At 43.8% G+C, this 21,764-nt stretch overlaps 1 protein-coding gene and 1 long non-coding RNA gene across 6 annotated transcripts in view; one reads left to right on the top strand and one right to left on the bottom strand.

The window, feature by feature from the left end:
• Positions 1-730: 730 nt before the first annotated feature.
• Positions 731-2,602, bottom strand: LOC125174879 (uncharacterized). The gene is made up of 2 exons (XR_007155587.1): positions 1,347-2,602; positions 731-1,030 (listed from the first exon to the last, which is right to left on the bottom strand). It is a non-coding gene; the product is annotated as an uncharacterized LOC125174879 (long non-coding RNA).
• LCA5L (lebercilin LCA5 like) overlaps positions 1,883-21,764 on the top strand; it is a 49,059-nt gene continuing 29,177 nt past the window's right edge. For 2 of the 5 annotated variants that reach the window (XM_047874878.1, XM_047874875.1), the window contains exons 1-3: positions 2,619-2,697; positions 8,945-9,100; positions 21,325-21,666. In XM_047874878.1, the coding sequence (XP_047730834.1) occupies positions 21,333-21,666 (334 nt within the window). In that variant the 5' untranslated portion in view covers positions 2,619-2,697; positions 8,945-9,100; positions 21,325-21,332. Of the gene's footprint in view, positions 1,962-2,044; positions 2,143-2,618; positions 2,698-8,944; positions 9,101-21,324; positions 21,667-21,764 lie in introns of those variants that run through there. The other 3 variants (XM_047874877.1, XM_047874876.1, XM_047874879.1) reach the window with 3 other exon arrangements.

The raw sequence follows: 21,764 nt of genomic DNA, 5'->3' as shown, positions 1-21,764 counted from the left end.
AAAGTAAGTACAAATGGTTACTAAAAATATGAAAAAAAAAGTGTCCTTCCTAGCAATCAAAGACGTGAATAAAATCAAAATAAAGTGTCAACTTAAAATGCGCAAATGTTTTTTAAAGAAATTAAATTTAAAAGATTCTCCCCATGGGCGCCTGGGTGACTCAGTTAAGCGACTGATTCTTGATTTCGGCTCAGGTCACAATTTCATGGTTTATGAGTTCGAGCCCCAGGTCGGGCTCTGTTCAGACCCCCTCTGTCCCTCCCTTGCTCACACTCTTTCCCTATCTCAAAATAAATAAACTTAAAAATAAATAAATAAGCTTAGGAAAAGATGATTCCCAACATGGGTTAAGGATTGGAGACATTTGCCTGGAAGGCAAACTTTCATACACCTTTGAAAAGCCTCAAAGTGGGCATATCCTTTGATCCTTCAATTTCACATGTAGGAATTTGTTCTAAGGAGTCAGGAGTGACCTCTGTTAACCTTAAAAACAAAACTGTCAGGGGGTGCCTGGGTAGCTCAGTAGGTTAAGCATCCAACTTCGGCTCAGGTCATGTTCTCAGGGTGTGTAGGTTCAAACCCAGCGTTGGCCTCTGGGAGGACAGCTCAGAGCCTGGAGCCTGCTTCAGGTTCTATCTCTCCCTCGCTCTCTGCCCCTCCCCCACTAGCGCTCTGTCTCTCTCTCAAAAAATAAACATTAAAATAAAGTAAAATAAAATAAAACTGTCAGTTATCTTACCAGCAAATGGGTTTATTCGGGAATAACAGAGAATTGCAACTTGGGACATCTGAATGATGGCAAAACCTTAGGCAAGTCCAACAAACAGGAGAGGAACGGTATTTTATGGAGAAGGAAAAAGTTGAGAATGGCTCAAAAGTACATCCAGGAAAGCAAGAGTTCACGGTGAGGACCGATTCTCGTTGACTGAGTTGCAGGAGTGGCCAATTTCTTGCCGGAGACGCAGTGCACATCTTCGCTGTTGGGGCTGGAATCGATCATTCTTTCCTGTGGACAGTCTTCTGTTGGAGCCTGTAATTAATTGAGCTGAGTAAGGGCTTCCCCCTCCAGTCTCAGAGCTACTTTCGTGAGATTTCCCTTTAATTGTCACACCTCAAAGATTCAATTACGTGGATACTAAACATGCCATTAATACAATGAGGATAAAGGGAAGAAAAAAAATGTTCGTTAACTCTGCCTATGCAGTCATTTAAAATTCCTAGGTTATCATTAAAAATCACCTGCAATTCCATCATCTAGGTGATTTTAAATTTTTCTTCGTACTTTGTTGTATGTTCTAAATTCTCTACAACAAACGCATTATTTGGGGATCCGATTTTCTTTTTACCATAGAAATCCATCTTTGTGAAGAGAGGTTGGGATGCCTGGGTGGCTCAGTCAGTTAAGCGTCTGACTTTGGCTCAGGTCACAATCTCATGGTTCATGGGTTCGAGCCCCACATCAGGCTCTGTGATGACAGCTCAGAGCCTGGAGCCTGCTTTGGAATGTGTGACTCCCTCTCTCTGCCTCTCCCCCACTCTTGCTCTGTCTCTGTACCTCAAAAAAAAAATAAATGTTAAAAAAAGAGAGAGAGAGAGAGAGAGAGAGAGAGAGAGAGGTTAACAGGAGCTCTCTGGTCTCTGTCCACTCCCTTTCCAGACAGGGACGACGACTCCACGCCCGCCTGCCTGGGCTCACCCCCTTCCCGGGGAACCCAGCGTCTACACCCACCTGGCAGGGTCCACTCTTTCCCAACCTGCCCGCATCCAACTTGGAGCGCCCGGCTCGGGGTCCACGCACCGCGCAGGCGTGGGAACCACATACGCGCAGGGGACTCGGATTCAAAACACCGGTACAGGGGCGAGCGCAACCGAGAGCGTGAAGGAACGGCGGGCCCGCCGCGGGACCGGTTCGCCAGCCCCAGACGCGGCCAGGGCGAAGGTGGAGGGCCCCGGGCGCACAGGTGGGCAGGCGAGAGGCTACTTGGCAGGCTTCTCTACGCTCCGCTCAGCAGTGCGCAAGCGCGTGGACCTCGCGGCGCCCGCGGCCCTATCCCGCGGCTCAGCCAGTCCCAGGAGGCCTCGCGCGCGGGTTTCCAAGGCGACGCGCGGGAGTCGGGGGGCCGCGGGAGCCGCGCGGAGCAGGTAACTGCCCTGTCCAGTCCCAGCCAGGTCCCCCTGTTCAAGCCTCCGGGCCCTCCGGTGCCGCCGGTCACTCAGCCCTGGCCCCTTGCTCAGCCAGGGCCGCGCAGCCTCGCTCTCGTTAGTAACGTAGCCGGGCCGCCGGCCGCCTCCTCCCGCAGAGCGCCGCCTGGTGAAGAGCCGGCGTCGGCGTGCCCTCCCAGCCGGGGTAGGGGGCCTAGGCTCTCGCCCGCCCACGCCTGCCCAAGCCGTGCCCGCCCAGCCCGGGTAGGGGGCCTGCGCCCTCACCCGCCCACGCCGCACCCCCATTCCTTGTCCCCCCGACTGCGGGCCCGCCACGCGGACTGGCCGCCCGGGGGCATTGGGGCAGGGGCGGCCCCAACCGACCGGCCCTCGTAGCGCCAGGCGCCAGGGAAAGGGGCCGGGTCGTGTCCGCCACCCACCCCCCACCCCCACCCCCACCCCCGTAGCGGTAGCGCGGGGCCGCGTTCACCCCTCATCCCCGAGCTGCAGGCCTTCGCCGGATGCTTTTTTGCTGTCTGAAACTGATGCCTGCAGGTTCGTGTCTACCTTCCTGCTTTAGTTCCCCGCCCCTCCCACAGCGGTCTAACCTCAGCGCTGACGTTTCCTTATCCTCAGCCCGTGGAAATGGGAATTCTTTGAAATTTCCGCAGTGTGTGTCCCTCACTCGCTCAGCCTTGGAGCTCTTTGTCCAGTTTCCCCTCGGCGCTTTAACATTTCATTGCTACGCTTGTGCCAACAGGTGACTTTTTTAGGATGGGGTTTTCCACTGCTGAACATGACCTTGAACCTATGTTCTATCTACACTGGCTCCCTACACGAATCCATCCAGTGTCAGGCTCAAATCCTATCTAAATGCCAATGAGCCCCAAAAGTATCTATCTCCAGCCCTGACCTAACACTGAACTTGAGACCCGTGTACTCAACTGCCTGCCTGCGTCTGTACTTGGGTGATGTCTAAGGCACCCCCGACAGTCCCTCACACCTGGTCTTCCCACACTTTTACCCACCCCATTACTGGAAACCAGTAACGTCTTTCTCCTTCCTACGTTCAGTCTGTCAACACATCCTTCATAATGTACTCTGAATAGATGACACAATCCTGTCTTTTCTTCAAACCCCCAGTATCATAACCCAGGTCCAGGCCACCATCCTCTGGTGCCTGGATTATTTCAGTAGCCTCTTTTTTTTTTTTTTTTTTTTAATTTTTTTTTAGCGTTTATTTATTTTTGAGACAGAGAGAGACAGAGCATGAACAGCAGAGGGGCAGAGAGAGAGGGAGACACAGAATCTGGAACAGGCTGCAGGCTCTGAGCAGTCAGCACAGAGCCTGACGCGGGGCTCGAACTCACGGGCTGTGAGATCATGACCTGAGCCGAAGTCGGACTCTTAACCGACCAAGCCACCCAGGCACCCCTCAGTAGCCTCTTAATTGGTCTCTGTGCTTATGTGTGCCCTCCCTCCCTTGCATGTAGACAGTCTTACCTTTTTTCTGTTGTTTCAAGTGAATAAGGCTTTCTTTTAAAGATAGGAATTTCATAGTTTCCATAGATGAAAATAATTTTTAATACGCATTTTGAAGATTTCAACTTTTATTATTTTTTTTAATTTTTTTTTCAACGTTTATTTATTTTTGGGACAGAGAGAGACAGAGCATGAACGGGGGAGGGGTAGAGAGAGAGGGAGACACAGAATCGGAAACAGGCTCCAGGCTCTGAGCCATCAGCCCAGAGCCTGACGGGGGCTCGAACTCACGGACCGCGAGATCGCGAAATCGTGACCTGGCTGAAGTCAGACGCTTAACCGACTGCGCCACCCAGGCGCCCCTGAAGATTTCAACTTTTAAACCAGGTAGCCAAAGCTACATAAACACCTATTAACAAGCTAAAAATCGAAAGATGCCCCTCAGCTTTCTTGGGTACCTGAGTGTGTCCCTGGATTGAACTTTGACAAGAACTTTAAAACTGGCTGTACAGGGGCGCCTGGGTGGCGCAGTCGGTTAAGCGTCCGACTTCAGCTCAGGTCACAATCTCGCGTCCGTGAGTTTGAGCCCCGCGTCGGGCTCTGGGCTGATGGCTCAGAGCCTGGAGCCTGTTTCTGATTCAGTGTCTCCCTTTCTCTCTGCCCCTGCCCCATTCATGCTCTGTCTCTCTGTGTCTCAAAAATAAATAAAAAAAAAAAAACGTTAAAAAAAAAATTAAACAAAAAAAAAAACTGGCTGTACAGAAGAGTAAAAAAAAAAAAAAAAAATCTGGAGCTTCCTTTTAAGTGAGAAAAAGAAGCCATGTAGGAATTTAGGCTCTGTTTATTCCCTTCTCTTTCATCTTTGGTTTTTTAGAGAAGCACCAAAAGAGGCGAATTGAAATGGAGATCAATGATCATCCCAGTGCTGGTCATGTTGGTAGTGAGTGCCTGGGCACTGGTACTCCAGTCCATCAGGCCCAGAGTGATGCAGCGATTGATAGGACAGGTCCTTGCCCTCGGGGAGCTCCTGGCCCCCACGCACCTGTACCCTGGCAGTCGTAAACCCCTAGGCCCCACTTTTTCTTTTTCCACCAAGGGAAGCTCCAGTTGGCCAAAGTAGCAGGGTAGGGTTGCTGCTACTCATGGAGGGTCCACACGATATTGCCGATCGGAAACCTCAACTTTGACCTCACACCTCCCCCTCTTGCCGTCACTTCTTGTCTGACGGGAATCTCCTCAAGCTCCAGCCACCACAACTGCAAGCCTTACCTACATCTATGTGCACATCGTCCGTCCTATCCCCGGCCACCCTCCCTGTGCCCTGGATCCCACCCTCACCTGCTTGTCCAAAACCTACGCTCTCACTATCAGCTGTCACCTGTTGTGTCTCAACTGGCTCTTGCCCTTGGCTTTTAAACATGCTCCAGTCTCCCATCCCGGAAGAGAGAAAAAAATCTCCCTTGACCCCCGTTCCCTTTCGTTTTCAGCTATTGCCCAAGGTCTCATTCCCTTCGCAGGCAAACTTGTTTAAAGAATTGCCACCTTCCGTGTATCCATGCCTTGCGTCTCATTCCTTAGCCCGCTCTAGTCTGCCCTCTGCCCTCATCTCCACGTACCAGAACAAAAGCCACTGATCCGACATTGCCAGGCCTCTTCTTGCTCGGTCTCCGGCAGCATTCGCATTTGACACTGTTGCTCCCGGTTCTTGAAGCACTGTCTTCCCTTGGCTTCTTCGCCCCAAACACCACCACCACCACCCCCCCCACACACTTCTCCCGCTACCATGCTGGCTCGCCCTCTTCTCAGGGGCTCCTTGGTCTTGCAGTTCCTCAGAGCTCAGTCTGTTCTCGTCGCATTCTCTCCCGTGCCCCCCATAATCCAAGATTGGGCACAAATCTATGCACACCATCTACGTGAATCCCCATCCATGTGGACTCCCAACTTCATCCCTCCAGCTGGGCCCTCTGAGCTGACCCATATGTCCGGCGAGCGGAATGGCCTTTCCTCTTAATACATCTCCGACACGAGCTCCACGTGCCCAAGACCAGTCTCCCACCACCCCTCCCAGCCGGGGTCTCTCGCATTGGCAGCAAGGATTCCTCCTCGGCCTTTTCGCTCCCCCAGCATCCGGCAGGTCACCAAGCCCTGGTGACACTGTCTCCCGTGCATCTTTCACTTCTCAGTCACCATTGGCACCTTAGCCCAAGCTGCCACCTTCTTTCTCCAGCCTTCCGGAATCCTCTCCTCTGGCTCTGTCTCTTCTGCACTCCACACTGCAGCAGGAGTGACCGTCAGAAAGCAGAGCAAATGATGGCATTCTTCCCCGGCCTCCCGCTTTTGCTCCCTGCTAGCTTCTCATTGCTCTTGGATTAGTGACCCAAATCATACACCTGCCCTCCTGTGAGCCTGCAGCGGCTCACCCCCACCGACCTCGGGAGGCTCTGGGACCACTGGGACCCAGCCAATGGGCCTCGTCCGCCCACCAGGCCTTGAAAGTGTCTACTCTCTCTATCCAGTGTACTTCCCTCCTACCCTCCATTCCTTTTCGCGTGGGTAGCCCCCACCGGCCTGTCTTAGCTCGGATGGTCCTTCTCTAGAACCTCCATGGTCACTGTCCAGGTCAGGTTTCTGTGTCATGTAGCTTCAGAGAGTTGTCTCTTTCCTCTAAAACATTTACAACAGTCACGATTGTGATTATTTTATTGCCAGCATGAAAGCCCCATGAAAAGAGAAACATCTCTGTTTGCGTTCATTACATCCCCCACACCTCATACAGTCCCTGGTGCACAGAAAGCTCCCAAATCTGTGTTGAAAGAATGAATGAAATGAACATTTTACTGTGTGAGATATATCAAATGTAGGGTATTTTAGTACGATTTATTAAAATAGAAGGAAAATTCTAGGAAAAAATTACCAGGTCAACACTGAAAATTAGAAGGAAATGTGGCCGTGGCCAGGAGGGGGAGCTGCAAATGCACACTTCTAGAAATGTAGCCCTAAACTCACATTTGGTTTCTTAGCGTCAGGCGGTGAACTGCATTAGCCACCACTTGGTGGGAGCAGAGAGGCCCGGTTTCTCCTTTTTCATCCCAAAGGCACTTCTTGGGGACACTCGGTCTGGGAATGAATTCAAAGTTTTTGTCAAAAAATAAATAATATCAAGTTGTAAAACGACCAAAACCTACATCGCTTGTCTATAACCAGCCAAACGCTGAACATGACACATTTTCACATTATCAAGGCTTGAAATTTCTGATATATGTACATATGTTTAATTTACAGATTTTTCACGCTGGACTGGATCTTAGAAGTTACTGAGAACAGTGAGCTAACTTTAGACCTTAGACAGTTGACATCAAGCAGCCAGCTGTACTGGAAGGCCTGCTACTGTCATTCAGATGCCTTTTCTTTAGAGCAAACACCCTCTCTTCTGAATCAGTGCTAATTCTTTTTTTTTTTTTAATTTTTTAAATGTTTATTTATTTTTGACAGAGAGAGAGAGACAGAGCATAAGTGGGGGAGGGGCCGTGAGAGAGGGGGACACAGAATCCGAAACAGGCTCCAGGCTCTGAGCGGTCAGCACAGAGCCCAATGCGGAGCTCGAACTCACGGACCACAAGATCGTGACCTGAGCCAAAGTCGGACGCTCAACCGCCTGAGCCACCCGGGTGCCCCTCATCTATTTTCTAAGTCATCTTAATTTGCATATAGAAAAGATTGATTTTTATATCCACTTAACTACAGTTTTATTAAATATTCTTTAGAGTGTTTTTAGAGTTTTCTAAGTATACAGTCATGTCGTCTGCACATGATAATAATTTGCACAGTATATAATTGGGCTTTTCTTTCCTAATGTTTATTCCTCTTATTTCTCACATCTAATTTCATTGCCTGCTGCCTCCAAGACAGTATTCATTCGCAGAAGTGATAGTGGGCATCCTTATCTTAGTCCTTGCGGGAGGGTACGTTCATGTTTCACTAGTAAGCATGAGGCTGGCTTTTGAGTTTGAGACATCTATTTGTTTACCGTATTGGAAAAGCATTCATTTAAAGGGCACTTAGGGCATTTTAAGTTGAGTCAGCAGCAGTGCAAAGCTTGTCAGGAGTAATGGGCATGGAGACAGGAATTGAGGGAGCTAAGAAAGAAGCACTCTCACCATTAATTTACTTAATCAATATTTATTGAACACTTATGTTTCCCTGGGAACTCCTCTGGGCACTGGGGCTGCAGCAGTAGACACAACAGTCAACATACTGTAATCAAGAAGCACATGTCAGTGGGGAAGTCAGGCAACGGATAAGCTAAAGGAGAATACTACAGATTGTGTCAGATAATGATCGCTGCTACAGGGAAAAGTAAAGTGGGAAAGGAAGTAGCGAGTGCTGAGAATGGATCAGAAAAGAGGGAAAACTTGAACGTCAGCTATTGTTTTCCATAAAGCAGGACTGGTTAAGAATACAGTTACCTCCCCACACGATAATTTGGGGTGGGAAACCTAGTTGTAACCTTTGAAAACTAAATCATTCTCCTGAATGCGTTACAGCTTCACTACAGAATATTTACTTTAAGAATTGGGATTTTCTGGGGGCGCCTGGGTGGCTCAGTCAGTTATACGGCCGACTTCAGCTCAGGTCATGATCTCGCGGTCCGTGAGTTCAAGCCCCACGTCAGGCTCTGTGCTGACCGCTCAGAGCCTGGAGTCTGTTTCAGATTCTGTGTCTCCTTCTCTCTCTGACCCTCCCCCATTCATGCTCTGTCTCTCTCTATGTCTCAAAAATAAATAAACGTTAAAAAAAATTAAAAAAAAGAATTGGGATTTTCTGGTTGTAGTAATAGCCAAGAATGTAGGAATTTGTGAGACGGTTGAAGAGCAAGTTGCGATATATAACACCATGTCTGGAATATCAGTGCTTCTAAATTAAGATCCAGTGCCCACCAGTAGTACCAGGAGAGTCTTCCTTTCCTTATTTTTGTTGTTTGCAGATAAGTAACAGGTAACCCAAAAACTTTGGTTACTCATGTTCAACTTTGTACTGGAGAGAAAGAACAGGCAGGTTGAGCCACACAACCTTTTGTTCTACCCACAACATTTTCAGAGGCGCTGCCCTGTTGTGGCTCCTTCGAATCCCATTTCCTGATCAACTGCAAAGAGCTGATTCACTTTGATAAGAAGCCTTAGTGTGTGGAGTAGACAGCAATCCATATACAAAGGAGTAGATATAAATTAATCAATACCGATTCAAAACTTGTAACTGATTCTTCTCATATAAATGTTCACTTGTGACATCTTGACATTTTCCTTTTGTAATGTTATTCTAGGTTTTTTGAAGTATATTCTTTCCTTAAAAAGAGACCAAAACATGTCAAAAACTACTACCCTGGAGACCTCCTAAATACTGTGGTGTGAAGGACCGTCCACTCAGAATGTATAGTTAATCGTCATACATTTTAGGAACGTTTGATGAAGGACAGCAGGTATGCGTTAATTCATTTTAAAACATTTTGGCATATTTTTTTGTCTGCTTTGTCGCAAAAGCAGATTGAAGACAACTACCCACAAAAAATGTAGTTTTCAAATGATTCAAATGTGCATCTTGATCTTGAACATTTTTCTTTCCAATTCTATAATTAAAAGAACATGATATACAAATTTATTGTTGTTCTGGGCAGTCATGCCTTTACGTGGCGCGTTCCAGGAAAGCATAGCATCAGTTGGGTTACATTCTCTCCATTCAAGCCTTGTTTTTGATTGTAAGTTTTGTTCCTGAGTCATAACAGCAAAGAAACTACTATCAACCCTGTCATGATAGAAACATGTGCAATTATGCTTCAAGAGCAATAAAACAGGAACTTTTTTTAAATATTTATTTTTGAGAGGGGCAGAGAGACAGGGAGACACAGAATCTGACACAAGATCCAGGCCCTGAGCTGTCAGCACAGAGCCTGATGTGGGGCTCGAACCCACAAACTGTGAGATCATGACCTGAGCCAAAGTTGGACCCTTAAACGACTGAGCCACCCAGGTGCCCCAAACAGGAACTTTTATACTGTAAACACTAGTGTTCAAAATATAAATCTTGCCAAAATCTGAACTATACACCACCATAAACTCAGTATATCAAAAATTAGTATGCTCGCTCTATAGTAAGAATAATAACATAATTACTAACGGCTTATTTTTAAATCCTTGAAGGCAGAAGTTTGCTTTCTTCATAACCCCAGTGCCTAGTAGACACTAAGTAAACGTTCTTTGATTGGACATTTTCATTAATTAAATGGTCAACAAACTCAGAAGAACATTAGATGGTTGGCCTAAGACTTTGATTTTTCAATAATGCACCACATAATCAGAAATCCATGTGTGGAGCCTACATACATTTTTTAATTAATAACAATGAGGTAAGACCAGTTATATTAATACAAAGACACACAGAAACAGTTTCATCAACTTAAAAGGGTATTTATGGACCTGATACTAGTCACCAAGCCATCTATCTTTAACAGATCAGTGAGAAAACTGGTATTTAACAGACTGAATATTCCAGAGAGCTGCTTGATATATGCATTCATGGTACATCTCATTGCCGACCAGTAATATCCAAAAATACAGTTCATTTGACATTGTTGATGAGACTTCTCAGACTCCGTTTCATGAAAAAGAATGGAATTACCACAGGTGAACCCAAATAGGCCCAAATTTGGGTCCTACAGATAGAAATTATAGAACAGTTCTGGGGTCCTGAGACTTCCAAAATTCTAAGAATGTTCTGTGTCCTTAGTGGGTGTAATTTATGTTAAGCTCGAGTAATTCTTCTGGTAACTGAACCATCCTGAGAAGACATGTCTGAGTGTATTAATTATCTATGCCTGTGTAACAAATGACCCAAAAAACTTAACAGCTTAAAACAATAGTGTGGTTGGCCACCACTCCAAAAAATTATTTTAAGATCATGATTTGATTAAAATTAATGGATTAGAGATAGAGAAAATATGGCATTATATAGATTTTTTTCAGAATCAAGTAAACATTCTAGAAAGCACCTGTTCACCTAAATAAGATATTTAGCATTAAATCCTATTCTCCCGTGTTCTACAAGATCACTGTTGATTTTGAAACCTCCTAAAGTAGATTGACACAGAAGTTTTCTGTCTATTATAAGTCTGTCTCCAATTTCAAATGAACACTTACTGGATGGAAAAACAACGACAAACATTTATTATTCTCTGGGTCAGGAATCTGGGCATAGCTGGGTTCCTTGGCTCAGGATGTCTCTTAAGGCTGTAGTCAACACGTCAGTTTGGGCTGTAGTAATCCCCAGACTCACCTGGGGGTAGTTCCAGGCTTCCAAACTCACTCCAGCAGTTGGTGGTAGGATTCTGTTTTTCACAGCCTGTTCAACTGAGGGTCTCAGTTCCTCCCTGGCCGTTGGCCTGAGGCCTTAGTTTCTTGTCATGCGTACTTCTCCATGGGTCTGCTTACAACATAGCAGTTGGCTTCCATCAATGTGAGCAAGTGAGAGAAAAAGAGAAGGTGATGACAGAAATCAAAGCCTTTTAGTTAATCTCATCTTGAGAGTGACATCTGAGTCACACCGTAGGGAAGGGGATCACACAAGGACATGAGTCCCAGGAAGTGGGAGTCTGTGGGAGCCATCTGAGAAGCTACCACTCACACTGAGCACATTCCAAAGACAGCCTCAGAAAGGTAGATGAGGACTCCCTTCTTCATCCCAGGAGGCACTGGCGTGCTCCAGGGCTCTCTAGGGAAAGAAAAGTGACAATGTAGAGGAATCACCTGGTGGTTTCCCCAGCTGACTGAAGGTCTACAGTTAGGTGATTGTTACCATTCAGTAGACGACAAAAGGGATGCGGCCTCTGCCCCTTGACAACCAGCAAAGAAGCCTCCTAGTCTTCCAGATAGTGCCTGACTGCCCTTTCCTAAAACCAGCATAGTACAGACAGAATCTAAGGGAGCCCAAAGTGGTTCTTACAGAAAGATTCAGGAATAGAACTGGTTTGGGAAATTAAAGCATTGTTTCTGTGTTCTAGCATGTAGTGCCTGCTTGATGAGGCAGATGTCCACTTCCTGAGCTGGGAGGCGAAAGGGTTTCCCTGGTGAATATTCCCTAGACTTTCAGCAGGAGCCCCAAATGGACTTCCCTCATATCCTAACTTTCTCTGCTTCTCCCTTTTATTTATTCCCCCTCTCTCGATAACCTCTCTCTTCCCACTTTTCCCTCAAGATTTGCCTTACTTCCCTAGATAAATAATGAATGGAAGGGAACTTCCTCAGTCTAATAAAGGAAAAACCTACAACTAACATCACACTTAATGGTGAAAGACTGGACAGTCTCCTTCTCAGCTCCAAGGCAAGACAAGGACGTCAACTCTTAGCAACGCTTCTGTCCAGCATTGTACTGGAGATTCTGCCAACCAGTCCGGCAAGAAAAAGAAATGAAAGGGTCCATGTTAGAAAAGGAGAATTCAACCCTCTTTATTTACAGATGACATCATCATCTGTGATGAAATCTATAAAACAGCTACCAGAACCAATGATCAAGTTTACAGGATATGACATCAATACACGAACATCAATTGTTTTTCTATATACTAGCAGCAAACAATTGGAAATTGACATTAAAAGATAATACTACTTAACAATACCTGTATAATAGCAGTTATCAAAAATATGAAATAGGGATAAACCTGAAAAAAAATATGTAAGAGATCTATGCACTACAAACTACAGAAGATGGCCTAACAAACCAGAGCTGTTTTTGTCAGGGTGTCAGTTCTCCATGAATTTATCTGTAGACTCACAATCACAATGGCAATTCCATGAGGTTTTTCTGAGGGAACTGACAAGCTGATTCTAACATTCTCATGGAAACTCAGAGAACCTAAATAAAATGGCCAAACAACTTTGAAAAGAAAGAAGAGAGTTGGAGAACTAATGCTATCCCATTTTAAGATTAATTATAGGAGTGCCTGGGTGGCTCAGTCGGTGAAGCATCTGACTTCGGCTCAGGTCATGATCTCATGGTTCATGAGTTTGAGCCCCGCATCAGGCTCAGTACTGACAGCTCATAGCCTGGAGCCTGCTTCGGCTTCTGTGTCTCCCTCTCTGTCCCTCCCCACTCGCACTCTGTCTCGCTCTCAAAAGTAAACATTAAAAAAAATAATAATTTTTAAAAAGATTAATTATAGAGCTGCAGTAACAAGAAAGGTGTGTAAAGTGTCAATGTAAAGATAGAGAACTAGGTGAGCAGAGCCAGAGAGAGCTCAGAAATAGACTCACACACGGCATCTCAGTTATAAAGGTACAAAGGCAATTCAGTGCAAAAAGTGTTGGTCTTTTCAAGAAATGGTGCTGGAACAATTGATGTCCTTATTTTATTTTATCTTATTTATTTATTTATTTTTTAACATTTATTTATTTTTGAGAGAGAGAGACGAAGTGCGAGCAGGGGAGGGGCAGAGAGAGGGAGACACAGAATCCAAAGCAAGCTCCAGGCTCTGAGCTGTCAGCACAGAACCCGACACGGGGCTTGAACTCATGGATTGCGAGATCATGACCTGAGCCGAAGTCAGACACTTCACCGACTGAGCCCCTAAATATCCTTATTTAAAAAAAAACAAAAAACAAAAAAAAAACCTCTGGTCAATTTCTGACCCATGATAATTAATTCAAAATGGATCAAAGTAAAACAAAATTATAAAATTTCTGGGAGAAAATCTTTGTGGCCTCGGGCTATGTAAAAATGTGTTAGATGCAATACCAGAAGAATCAGTAAAAGAACAAATTGGTAATTTGGGCTTCATCAAAATTAAAAACATCTGCAGACACTTTTAGGGGAATGAAAACACAAGCCACAGGCTGGGAGAAAATATTTACAAACATGTATCCAGTAACAGACTTATGTCCAGAGTATAAAAGCTCTGAAAACACAGCCATAAGAAAACCAACAATCCAATTTACAAATGGACAGAAGATTTGAACAGATACTTCATCGCCCCGTCCCCCCAAAAAAGAAGACCCAAGGATGGCAAATGGGCGCATGAAAAGATGTTCAATATTATCCGTCATTTGGGAAATGCAAACTAAAGCCATATAGGGTATCCCTAAACAGACCTATTAGGTTTTTATTTTATTTATTATTTTTTTCTAAATAAAACTAAAAAGAGTGACCATATCAAGTGTTAGCAGGAATGTGGAGCAGCGGGAGCTCATGCACCGCTGGCCGGAATGCCAAATGGTGCAGCTACTGTGGAGAACAGTCTGGCAGCTTCTTAAGAAGTTAAACATGCACTCACCATACAGTCCAGCCAACCCACCTCTAGGTATTTACCCACCAAAAAAAGAAATCCTATGTCCATACATAGGACCCGGGTATGAATGCCCATAGCTGTTTTATTTGTAATGGCCCAACAGTGAAGATAGCTGAAAAGTCCATCAGCAGGTGAATGAATAAACAAATTGTGGTGTGGTCACACAATTGGATACTAACCGCAGATGAGATGGGGGGGGGGGGGATGAACTGCCGATATACACAGTAACTTGGATGAATCTCAAAATCATTATGCTGAGCGAAGAAGCCAAGCCAAACAAAAGTGCATACTGTATGACTCCATTTATAGAAAGCTGTAGAAGATGCAAACCTAGAGTGACAAAACAGTCAGTGGTCATGTGGGGGGAAAGGGAGGAGCAGGGAGGGATGGGAGAAAGGAACTTCACAGGGGTCAAAGGAAACTTTGTAGGTAGGCTCTACTGATCATGGTGGTAGTCTCACAAGTATATACACATGTCTAGCATTATCAAATTGTACGCTTTAAGTATGTGCAGTTTATCATATGTCATTTCATACTGTATTTCTATGTACTCAATAAAAGATTGAAAAAAAACCATTTGCATCTCAGTTGCTTAGGAATTTGTTTCCTTATATATACTCTTAGTAAGCCAAATAAGTTGACCTACTGGATGCATTAAAAATGATGATTGAAATGTTGGTGACTCACCTAATAAACTCATTTAAGTTTATTAAGTTGGTACCATTGTTACTGAACTGCTTCATAGGAAACCCTCTGGTCCCCTGTGTCTCTTATGACCATTTTTTTGTCGAAGACTGCTATTAACATTAAGAACAATTGCCTTCCTATTTGTTACAGCAGAAAGAAGCACATCAAGTTTACCTAAAAGCTGATATTAATAAACAACTGACATTCATGAGTTGTAGGAAATCACTGGGACAGCCAGCTCATCTCCTGGCTGTACCAGGTTGTAAATGTATTGTTGCAAAAGAATATAGCACTGTGTAAAACATTTATGACAACTCTTAAGTTTAGTAAATTACAAAAAAAAAAATTAACATCTTAAGGATATGGATTGAAATTACAGCTTGTAATTCTTAGATATTTGTGCTTATTTAATTATGAGAGTGATCAGTGAACCCAGTAATTAATCCGAAGTTGCTTATATTTTCAGTGAAATAGATTAGATTATAATAGTGATCAAGAGTAAAATAACTGTGTCTCATACCATGTTCTATAGAAATTTATTGAAAACAAGCTGACAGTACATCCACTAGATAATTGGTGACAATGATGAATTTTCTACCCACCCATCCCACACACTCACAAAAATACTTTCTATATAAGACTGCATTTTGGCCCATCCTGTGGAAATGATACCGATTGTATTCGGTGAATTATTGAGCAGGAAAGATTATGGACAACTTTGCTAATATGGCATCTTCTCACTGGGATGTTTTTAATTGTATGCGATTTTCTCAAGCATTTTAAAGGAGCTATAGTTACTGCCTCCTAGCTATAGGGACCTTGCAAAATAGAGACCCACAGGAGATTGTATACATTGGACAATTCAGCCAAAAACAGAGGCTTATGGCTCTTGCAAATCTATATGGGGAGAGCAATAATGACTTCAAATCCACCTTCTTTTCCATAGCTAAACCTATAAAGCTTTCTATTAGAGTACATTTTAATCATAGAATTATTTTAAGAGCGAGGCTGTTTATAGATATTAAGGCTTATTTGGCTCCAATGGATTTCAATTAGAATTTTGTCCTTTTTTTTTTCCTGTTACATCAATGTTTATTAAACAAAGAGACCACGATGGCTAGTTCTCTGCTGTATCAGACATGGGGCAATCAACTCGTTTTAGCCTATGTAAGCATGTGATTCAGAGGAACTACTTTATTTTTTTAATAAAAAAAGTTTTTTTAATGTTTATTTCTTTTTGAGAGAGAGAGAGAGACAGAATGCGAGAAAGGGAGAGGTAGAGAGAGGAGACACGGAATCCAAAGCAGGCTCCAGGCTCTGAGCTGTCAGCACAGAGCCTGATGTGAGGCTCGAACTAATGGACCATGAGATCATGACCTAAGCTGAAGCTGGACGCTTAATCAACTGAGCCACCCAGGCGCCCCTATTTTTCTTCAATTTTTTTTAACGTTTACTTATTTTTGAGAGAGAGACAAACAGACAGACAGACAGAGTGTGGGTAAGGAAGGGGCAGAGAGAGACAGAGACACAGAGTCGGAAGCAGGCTCCAGGCTCTGAGCTGTCAGCACAGAGCCCGACATGGGGCTTGAACCCGCGAACCATGATATCATGACCTGAGCCAAAGTCAGATGCTCAACCAACTGAACCACCCAGAAGCCCTGGGAATATTTCTTTAAAAAAATTGTACGTGTATGGGGCACCTGAGCATCCAACTCTTGACTTCGGCTCAGGTCATGATCTCGCATGTGTGAGTTCAAGCCCAGCATTGGACTCTGTGCTGAGAGCTCAGAGCCTTGGAATTCTCTCTTTTCCTCTCTGGCCCTCCCCCACCTGCTCTCTATTTCTTTCACAAAATAAAAATAAACTTTAAAAAGTTGTACATGGAATACAAGCACATCACCAAACCTCAATATTCTAATCTAGGAATGGAAAAAAAACACTCCTTCACCCTAACTTCCTTATCTATATCTCTCACTGTTCCCGTCATGTCAGATTCTGAGTGAGTTGTACTGATTAATCTAAAAGGTTAAGGGATACGTGATTGGTTTCAATATAGTCTCAGATTTTGGACACTAGACTAGAGGTAAAACATGAAAAGCTGAAGAGTGAGTGATCCTCATAGGTTTATCACAGGTCTTGACATACTTTAACATTTTACAGTTGCAGTGACAATTAAGTTGGGTCAAATTATGTCCATTTGGGGTCAAGTAGTATGGTACGGTGAAAAAAACTCAGCAGACAGACCTGCCCTAAAAACTGAGTTCTCCCCCTCACTGGCTTTGTGACCTCAGACGGGTTACTTGATGTTTCTGAGCCTTACTTAGTTTGCTCAACAGTAAAATACGATGACTGATCCCTATTGCACAGGGCTGTCATCATGATGAAGTCAGCCGCCATATGGAAGCTGCTGCCTCTGTGCTTGGCATACAGTGTAGGGGGTGATGGCGGTGATCCGTATTCAAGTGGTTACAAATTTTGGTTGTGAGGCAGCAGTGGGTGGCCTGAAGTTACAACAGAAACAAGACACAGTCTCTGTCTTCAGAGAGTTTTCAGTCAAATGCCATTTGTCAAGCAATTGGTCCCAGTAAAATAGTTGATGTGGAAACAGGCTGACTCTTGGTTGCATCTCTCACATAAAGACACGAGCAGGACCCTCGAGAGTCCTGGTGTGTGTTCAAGAATTACTCTTCCAAGAGGCAACTAGTATTTGCTGATGGCGTGCTATGGGACAGGTGCTGTGATAGATATTTGCAAGCACTATCTCATTTCTCCCTGTGATAACCCTATGGAATCGGTGTTGTTATTCATGTCTTATAGATGGCCAATATCACTTCACTAACTGACAGACTTAGGTTCAAGCCCATGTCAGCCTGCCTTCAAGTTGTCCACCACCTTCGACTGTCACACTCCCACTCTTGTAGCATTGGACAGTTTGTGACTGTAAATGAAAAACACTCTTGAATTAAGCCTGTATCCTACAATACTGGGATGGCTGTCTCAAAGGAGAGTTCTGAGGAAGAAGAAGGGAATTTTATTTTATTTTTTATTTTTTATTTTTTAAAATTTACATCCTAATTAGTTAGCATATAGTGAATCGATGATTTCAAGAGTAGATTCCTTAAGCCCCTTCCCCATTTAGCCCATCCCTCCTCCCACAACCCCTCCAGTAACCCTCAGTTTGTTCTTCATATTTATGAGTCTCTTCTGTTTTGTCTCCCTCCCTGTTTTTATATTATTTTTGTTTCCCTTATGTTCATCTGTTTTGTCTCTTAAAGTCCTCGTATGAATGAAGTCATATGATTTTTGTCTTTCTCTAATTTCACTTAGCATAATACCTTCCCGTTCCATCCACATAGTCGCAAATGGCAAGATTTCATTCTTTTTGATTGCCGAGTAATACTCCCTCATATATATAGACCACATCTTCTTTATCCGTTCATCCATCGATGGACATTTGGGCTCTTTCCATACTTTGGCTATTGTTGATAGTGCTGCTATAAACATGGGGGTGCATCTGTCCTTTCTAAATAGCACACCTGTATCTCGTGCATAAATGCCTAGTAGTGCCCCTGCTGGGTCGTAGGGCAGTTCTATTTTTAGTTTTTTGAGGAACCTCCATACTGTTTTCCAGAGTGGCTGCACCAGCTTGCATTCCCAAGGAGGAGGGAATTTTTACAGGGCTTTAGCAGCAGAGGTCAGCCAACAACTGGTCAAAAATTTGTCTCACAGATTACCAGCCATTGGCTTCTTGCAGTGATTTGGATTTAACAAGAGGCATAGAGGAAGTTAGGGGCTAAAATCATGAGAGGGAAGAGGTGAGGAGGGACAGCTCCTAGGGTCAAGGACAGGCAAGGCCATGAGGGCCACAGCAGAGCATTTTTGGTCCTTCAGGATCTTGTACACCAGCAACTTGGTCTCTTCTTAATCCATCTGCAAAGGTTCAGAAGTAAGGATCTTTGCCTGTGCATCTACCCACTGTTACATGGCAGAATGCGTCTGGAAAGATCAATTCTTTGCCTTAGGATGTGTGATGTTACCACCAGTGTGATGTTTGCAGTTGTAATGCTTAATGAAAAAAGTCCTGACCTGGAAGCAAGAAAACAGGGACAACTGCTTAACCTGCTTGAGCCTGTTCCCTTCACGTGGCCAGGATGAGATGATGCAAACACAGCTTGGGTGAAGTAAAAACACTCACTAAATATGAAGTACGGTACTAATGTTATTAGGATTATTTGGGCTAAGATTTCTGTAGTGGGGAGATGGTGAACTGCCTCATGTATTTCATCAGAAGAGAGAAAGCTTGACAGTCCAGCCAATGCAGAAAGAGGCAGAAGCTGACTCGGGGAAAAAAACCAAAAACTCTCAGTAGAGCCAGTGATGTTAGATCCCTGTTGGGAAGGGTCTGGTGGCAGCTCATTTCTCTTCTGCCTTCTTGATGAAACAGAAGTGGGGGTGTTGAATGAAAACAATAACCCCCGTAAAGACCTGGGAGATGGGTTCCTTTGTTTTGAACTGCTGTCAAAACAGAACTGGTATTCTGTGCCTTCCTGCAGCGGCATCATAGAGGATTCCAGAGCCTCCTTGTGTCTGAGTTCACATTCTGTCCATTTTAAATTCTCACATCAGATGACTAAAGGCTTACCAACAGTATCAAAAGTTCGGGTACAGGGGTGCCTGGCTGGCTCAGTCAGTGGAGCATGTGACTCCTGATCTCGGGGGTGCTGAGTTCGAGCCCCAGGTAGGGTCCAGAGATTACTTTAAAAAAGAAAAAAAAAAAAAGCTTGTGTATATTGGAATCTAGTCTTTGTATATTAACCACGGACAAGGGCATGTGAAAGCTACGTATAGTATAGTTGCTGTCCTGAGCTATCTTGGAGCTGGACTCATTGTACCTCAGAGAACTTTCCTGTGAAACTTTTGTATTCTTAGGGAGTGTGCATTTAGCTGTGGGCCATCATGTCTCCCAGGGTCCTTAGATCAAACAAGAATCTGGATGGAGGATTGCAGACCTCGTGGGGCGTGTGTAGGAGAGTCTGTGTGAGAGACCTTGTCATCTAGCCTTACTGGTCACACAGATTATTCAGCTGAATCAAGTTCAATACTACTGCCTAGGCTCTATACCAAGAATTTAAAAATAAAGTGGAAGTAAACTACAGTACCTTTGTTTTCACTGAATGTCAAGCAGGTGCTAGCAGCAAAGTGCCGAGAAGTTATTCTAGATGCATAGAACCCTGCAGTGATGTGTGACGTTGCTTTGGGGAGTAATTCACTGCAGTAAAACATTCCTGACCTACAAATGAAGACCTGCTATGTTTATTAAACCTTCTGTTGCACTTAATTTGAACCAAATCTAACCGAAATAAAAGTGACTATGTCTGGGTCTTAATTAGTTTTTCAGTCATGGCCTTTGGTTACAAGGACTTTGGACTACATGGTAGCTTTCATCCCTGATGAGAAATTAGGATCGCATCATCAAATTTCATTTCATTTTTAGTTTTTATTTATTTTTTTAAAAATTTTTTTTCAACGTTTTTTATTTATTTTTGGGACAGAGAGAGACAGAGCATGAACGGGGGAGGGGCAGAGAGAGAGGGAGACACAGAATCGGAAACAGGCTCCAGGCTCCGAGCCATCAGCCCAGAGCCCGACGCGGGGCTCGAACTCACGGACCACGAGATCATGACCTGGCTGAAGTCGGACGCTTAACCGACTGCGCCACCCAGGCGCTCCATCATTTTTAGTTTTTAAACACATTGCTTCGAAGTCCGCTTTAGTCTTGTTTAACTCCCAAGTAAGGTTTTGATTTTTCACATTGAATGATTAAATTTCTAATAATTAGACAAACTTGGTTTTGATTTTTCCAAATCCATTATTATAAAAGTTTGGTCTTTGTGTAGCTGCAAAAGTATGATCAGTTCTTTATTAAACAAATGTAAATTTTCCACTGGGTGGACTGTCTTCAAAAAGGTTCCAACAATGGGATGATTTTCCATGCAAATCACATTTTTTCCTGAATTGTTTTCTGTCATCATGTAGCTGTAATCGGGGGAGGTCCTATTCATGTTATAATAGTCCAAATGGAGCACAGAAAGGAAAGCACATTTTTTTAATTAAAATATGACAAGCCTTGTAATTATGGATCAAGTTTATATCCCTGGGATCCACTATTACTCTTAATTTAAAACAAGTATTAACTCTAAAAAAGTAGTAGATTAATTTGTTATATTCTATGCTATATGTTTCATCTCAAAAGTGTGATTTCATCACTAATAAATAAAAGTGTGTCCATCTCCACAAATATGTCTGAATTTCCTAAGTATTGCATTTCATACCAGCCATCCAAGCTTACCAAGTACTGTCGTTTTCTTCAAGGCAAAATCTTGCAACATTCTTAGAGAATGAAGATGTAATTCACTAATTCACAAATTGCTGTCATTGTAGTCCTCTGATGTGAACTTTGTCTTTATTACCTGTGAATAGAGTCTCACCAAAGTTTGTCTCAGGGGTCTTACATTTTATGTCAAAGAAAAAAACAAAACCCAACTGAGATTTTTTCCAGAAAATACTTCCACAAGATGTGGTGTTTCCCATTCCTAATGATCCACTTATAGTTAAATATAATAAAGCAGAGGTTCATTTTAATGTCAATAGCTATAAATCTGAAAACACTTTTCTCCTATCAGGTTTTGCTATGTCTCTGGCTGATCCAGCAGAAACAAGTGTAGATGAGCACCTCCCCTCTGTGGCCTTAGGACCCAGGAGGAGGTCTGCAGAATGCACGGGAACCCAGGACGCAGGTGACTGTTCAAGAGGCAGCCCTAGTCACGCTTCTGATAGGAGTGTGGATTACAGCAGATCTCAGTGTTCCTGCAGAAGTTTAAGTTCTCCCTGTGATTATTCAGAAGACTTTCTCTCTGAATGTTCTGAAACAGCTCGTAATAGAAATTATTTTGAGAAGACTATGATAAGAGAAAAAAAGAACGAGAAGAAAACGTATAATGTCTCTAAAGTCTCCCAACCTAAAGGTAAGAAGCAAAATTTCCCAAGCAAGACCAAACTTCTGTTCCCAATGACATTATTATTTAATGCACTAGTATTTGAAGTCATCCCTATTCAGTTTTAT

This window comes from Prionailurus viverrinus, chromosome C2 (genome assembly GCF_022837055.1).
Source record: "Prionailurus viverrinus isolate Anna chromosome C2, UM_Priviv_1.0, whole genome shotgun sequence".
Taxonomy (NCBI): Eukaryota; Metazoa; Chordata; class Mammalia; order Carnivora; family Felidae; genus Prionailurus; species Prionailurus viverrinus.
This window is presented reverse-complemented; position numbering and strand designations above follow the sequence as displayed.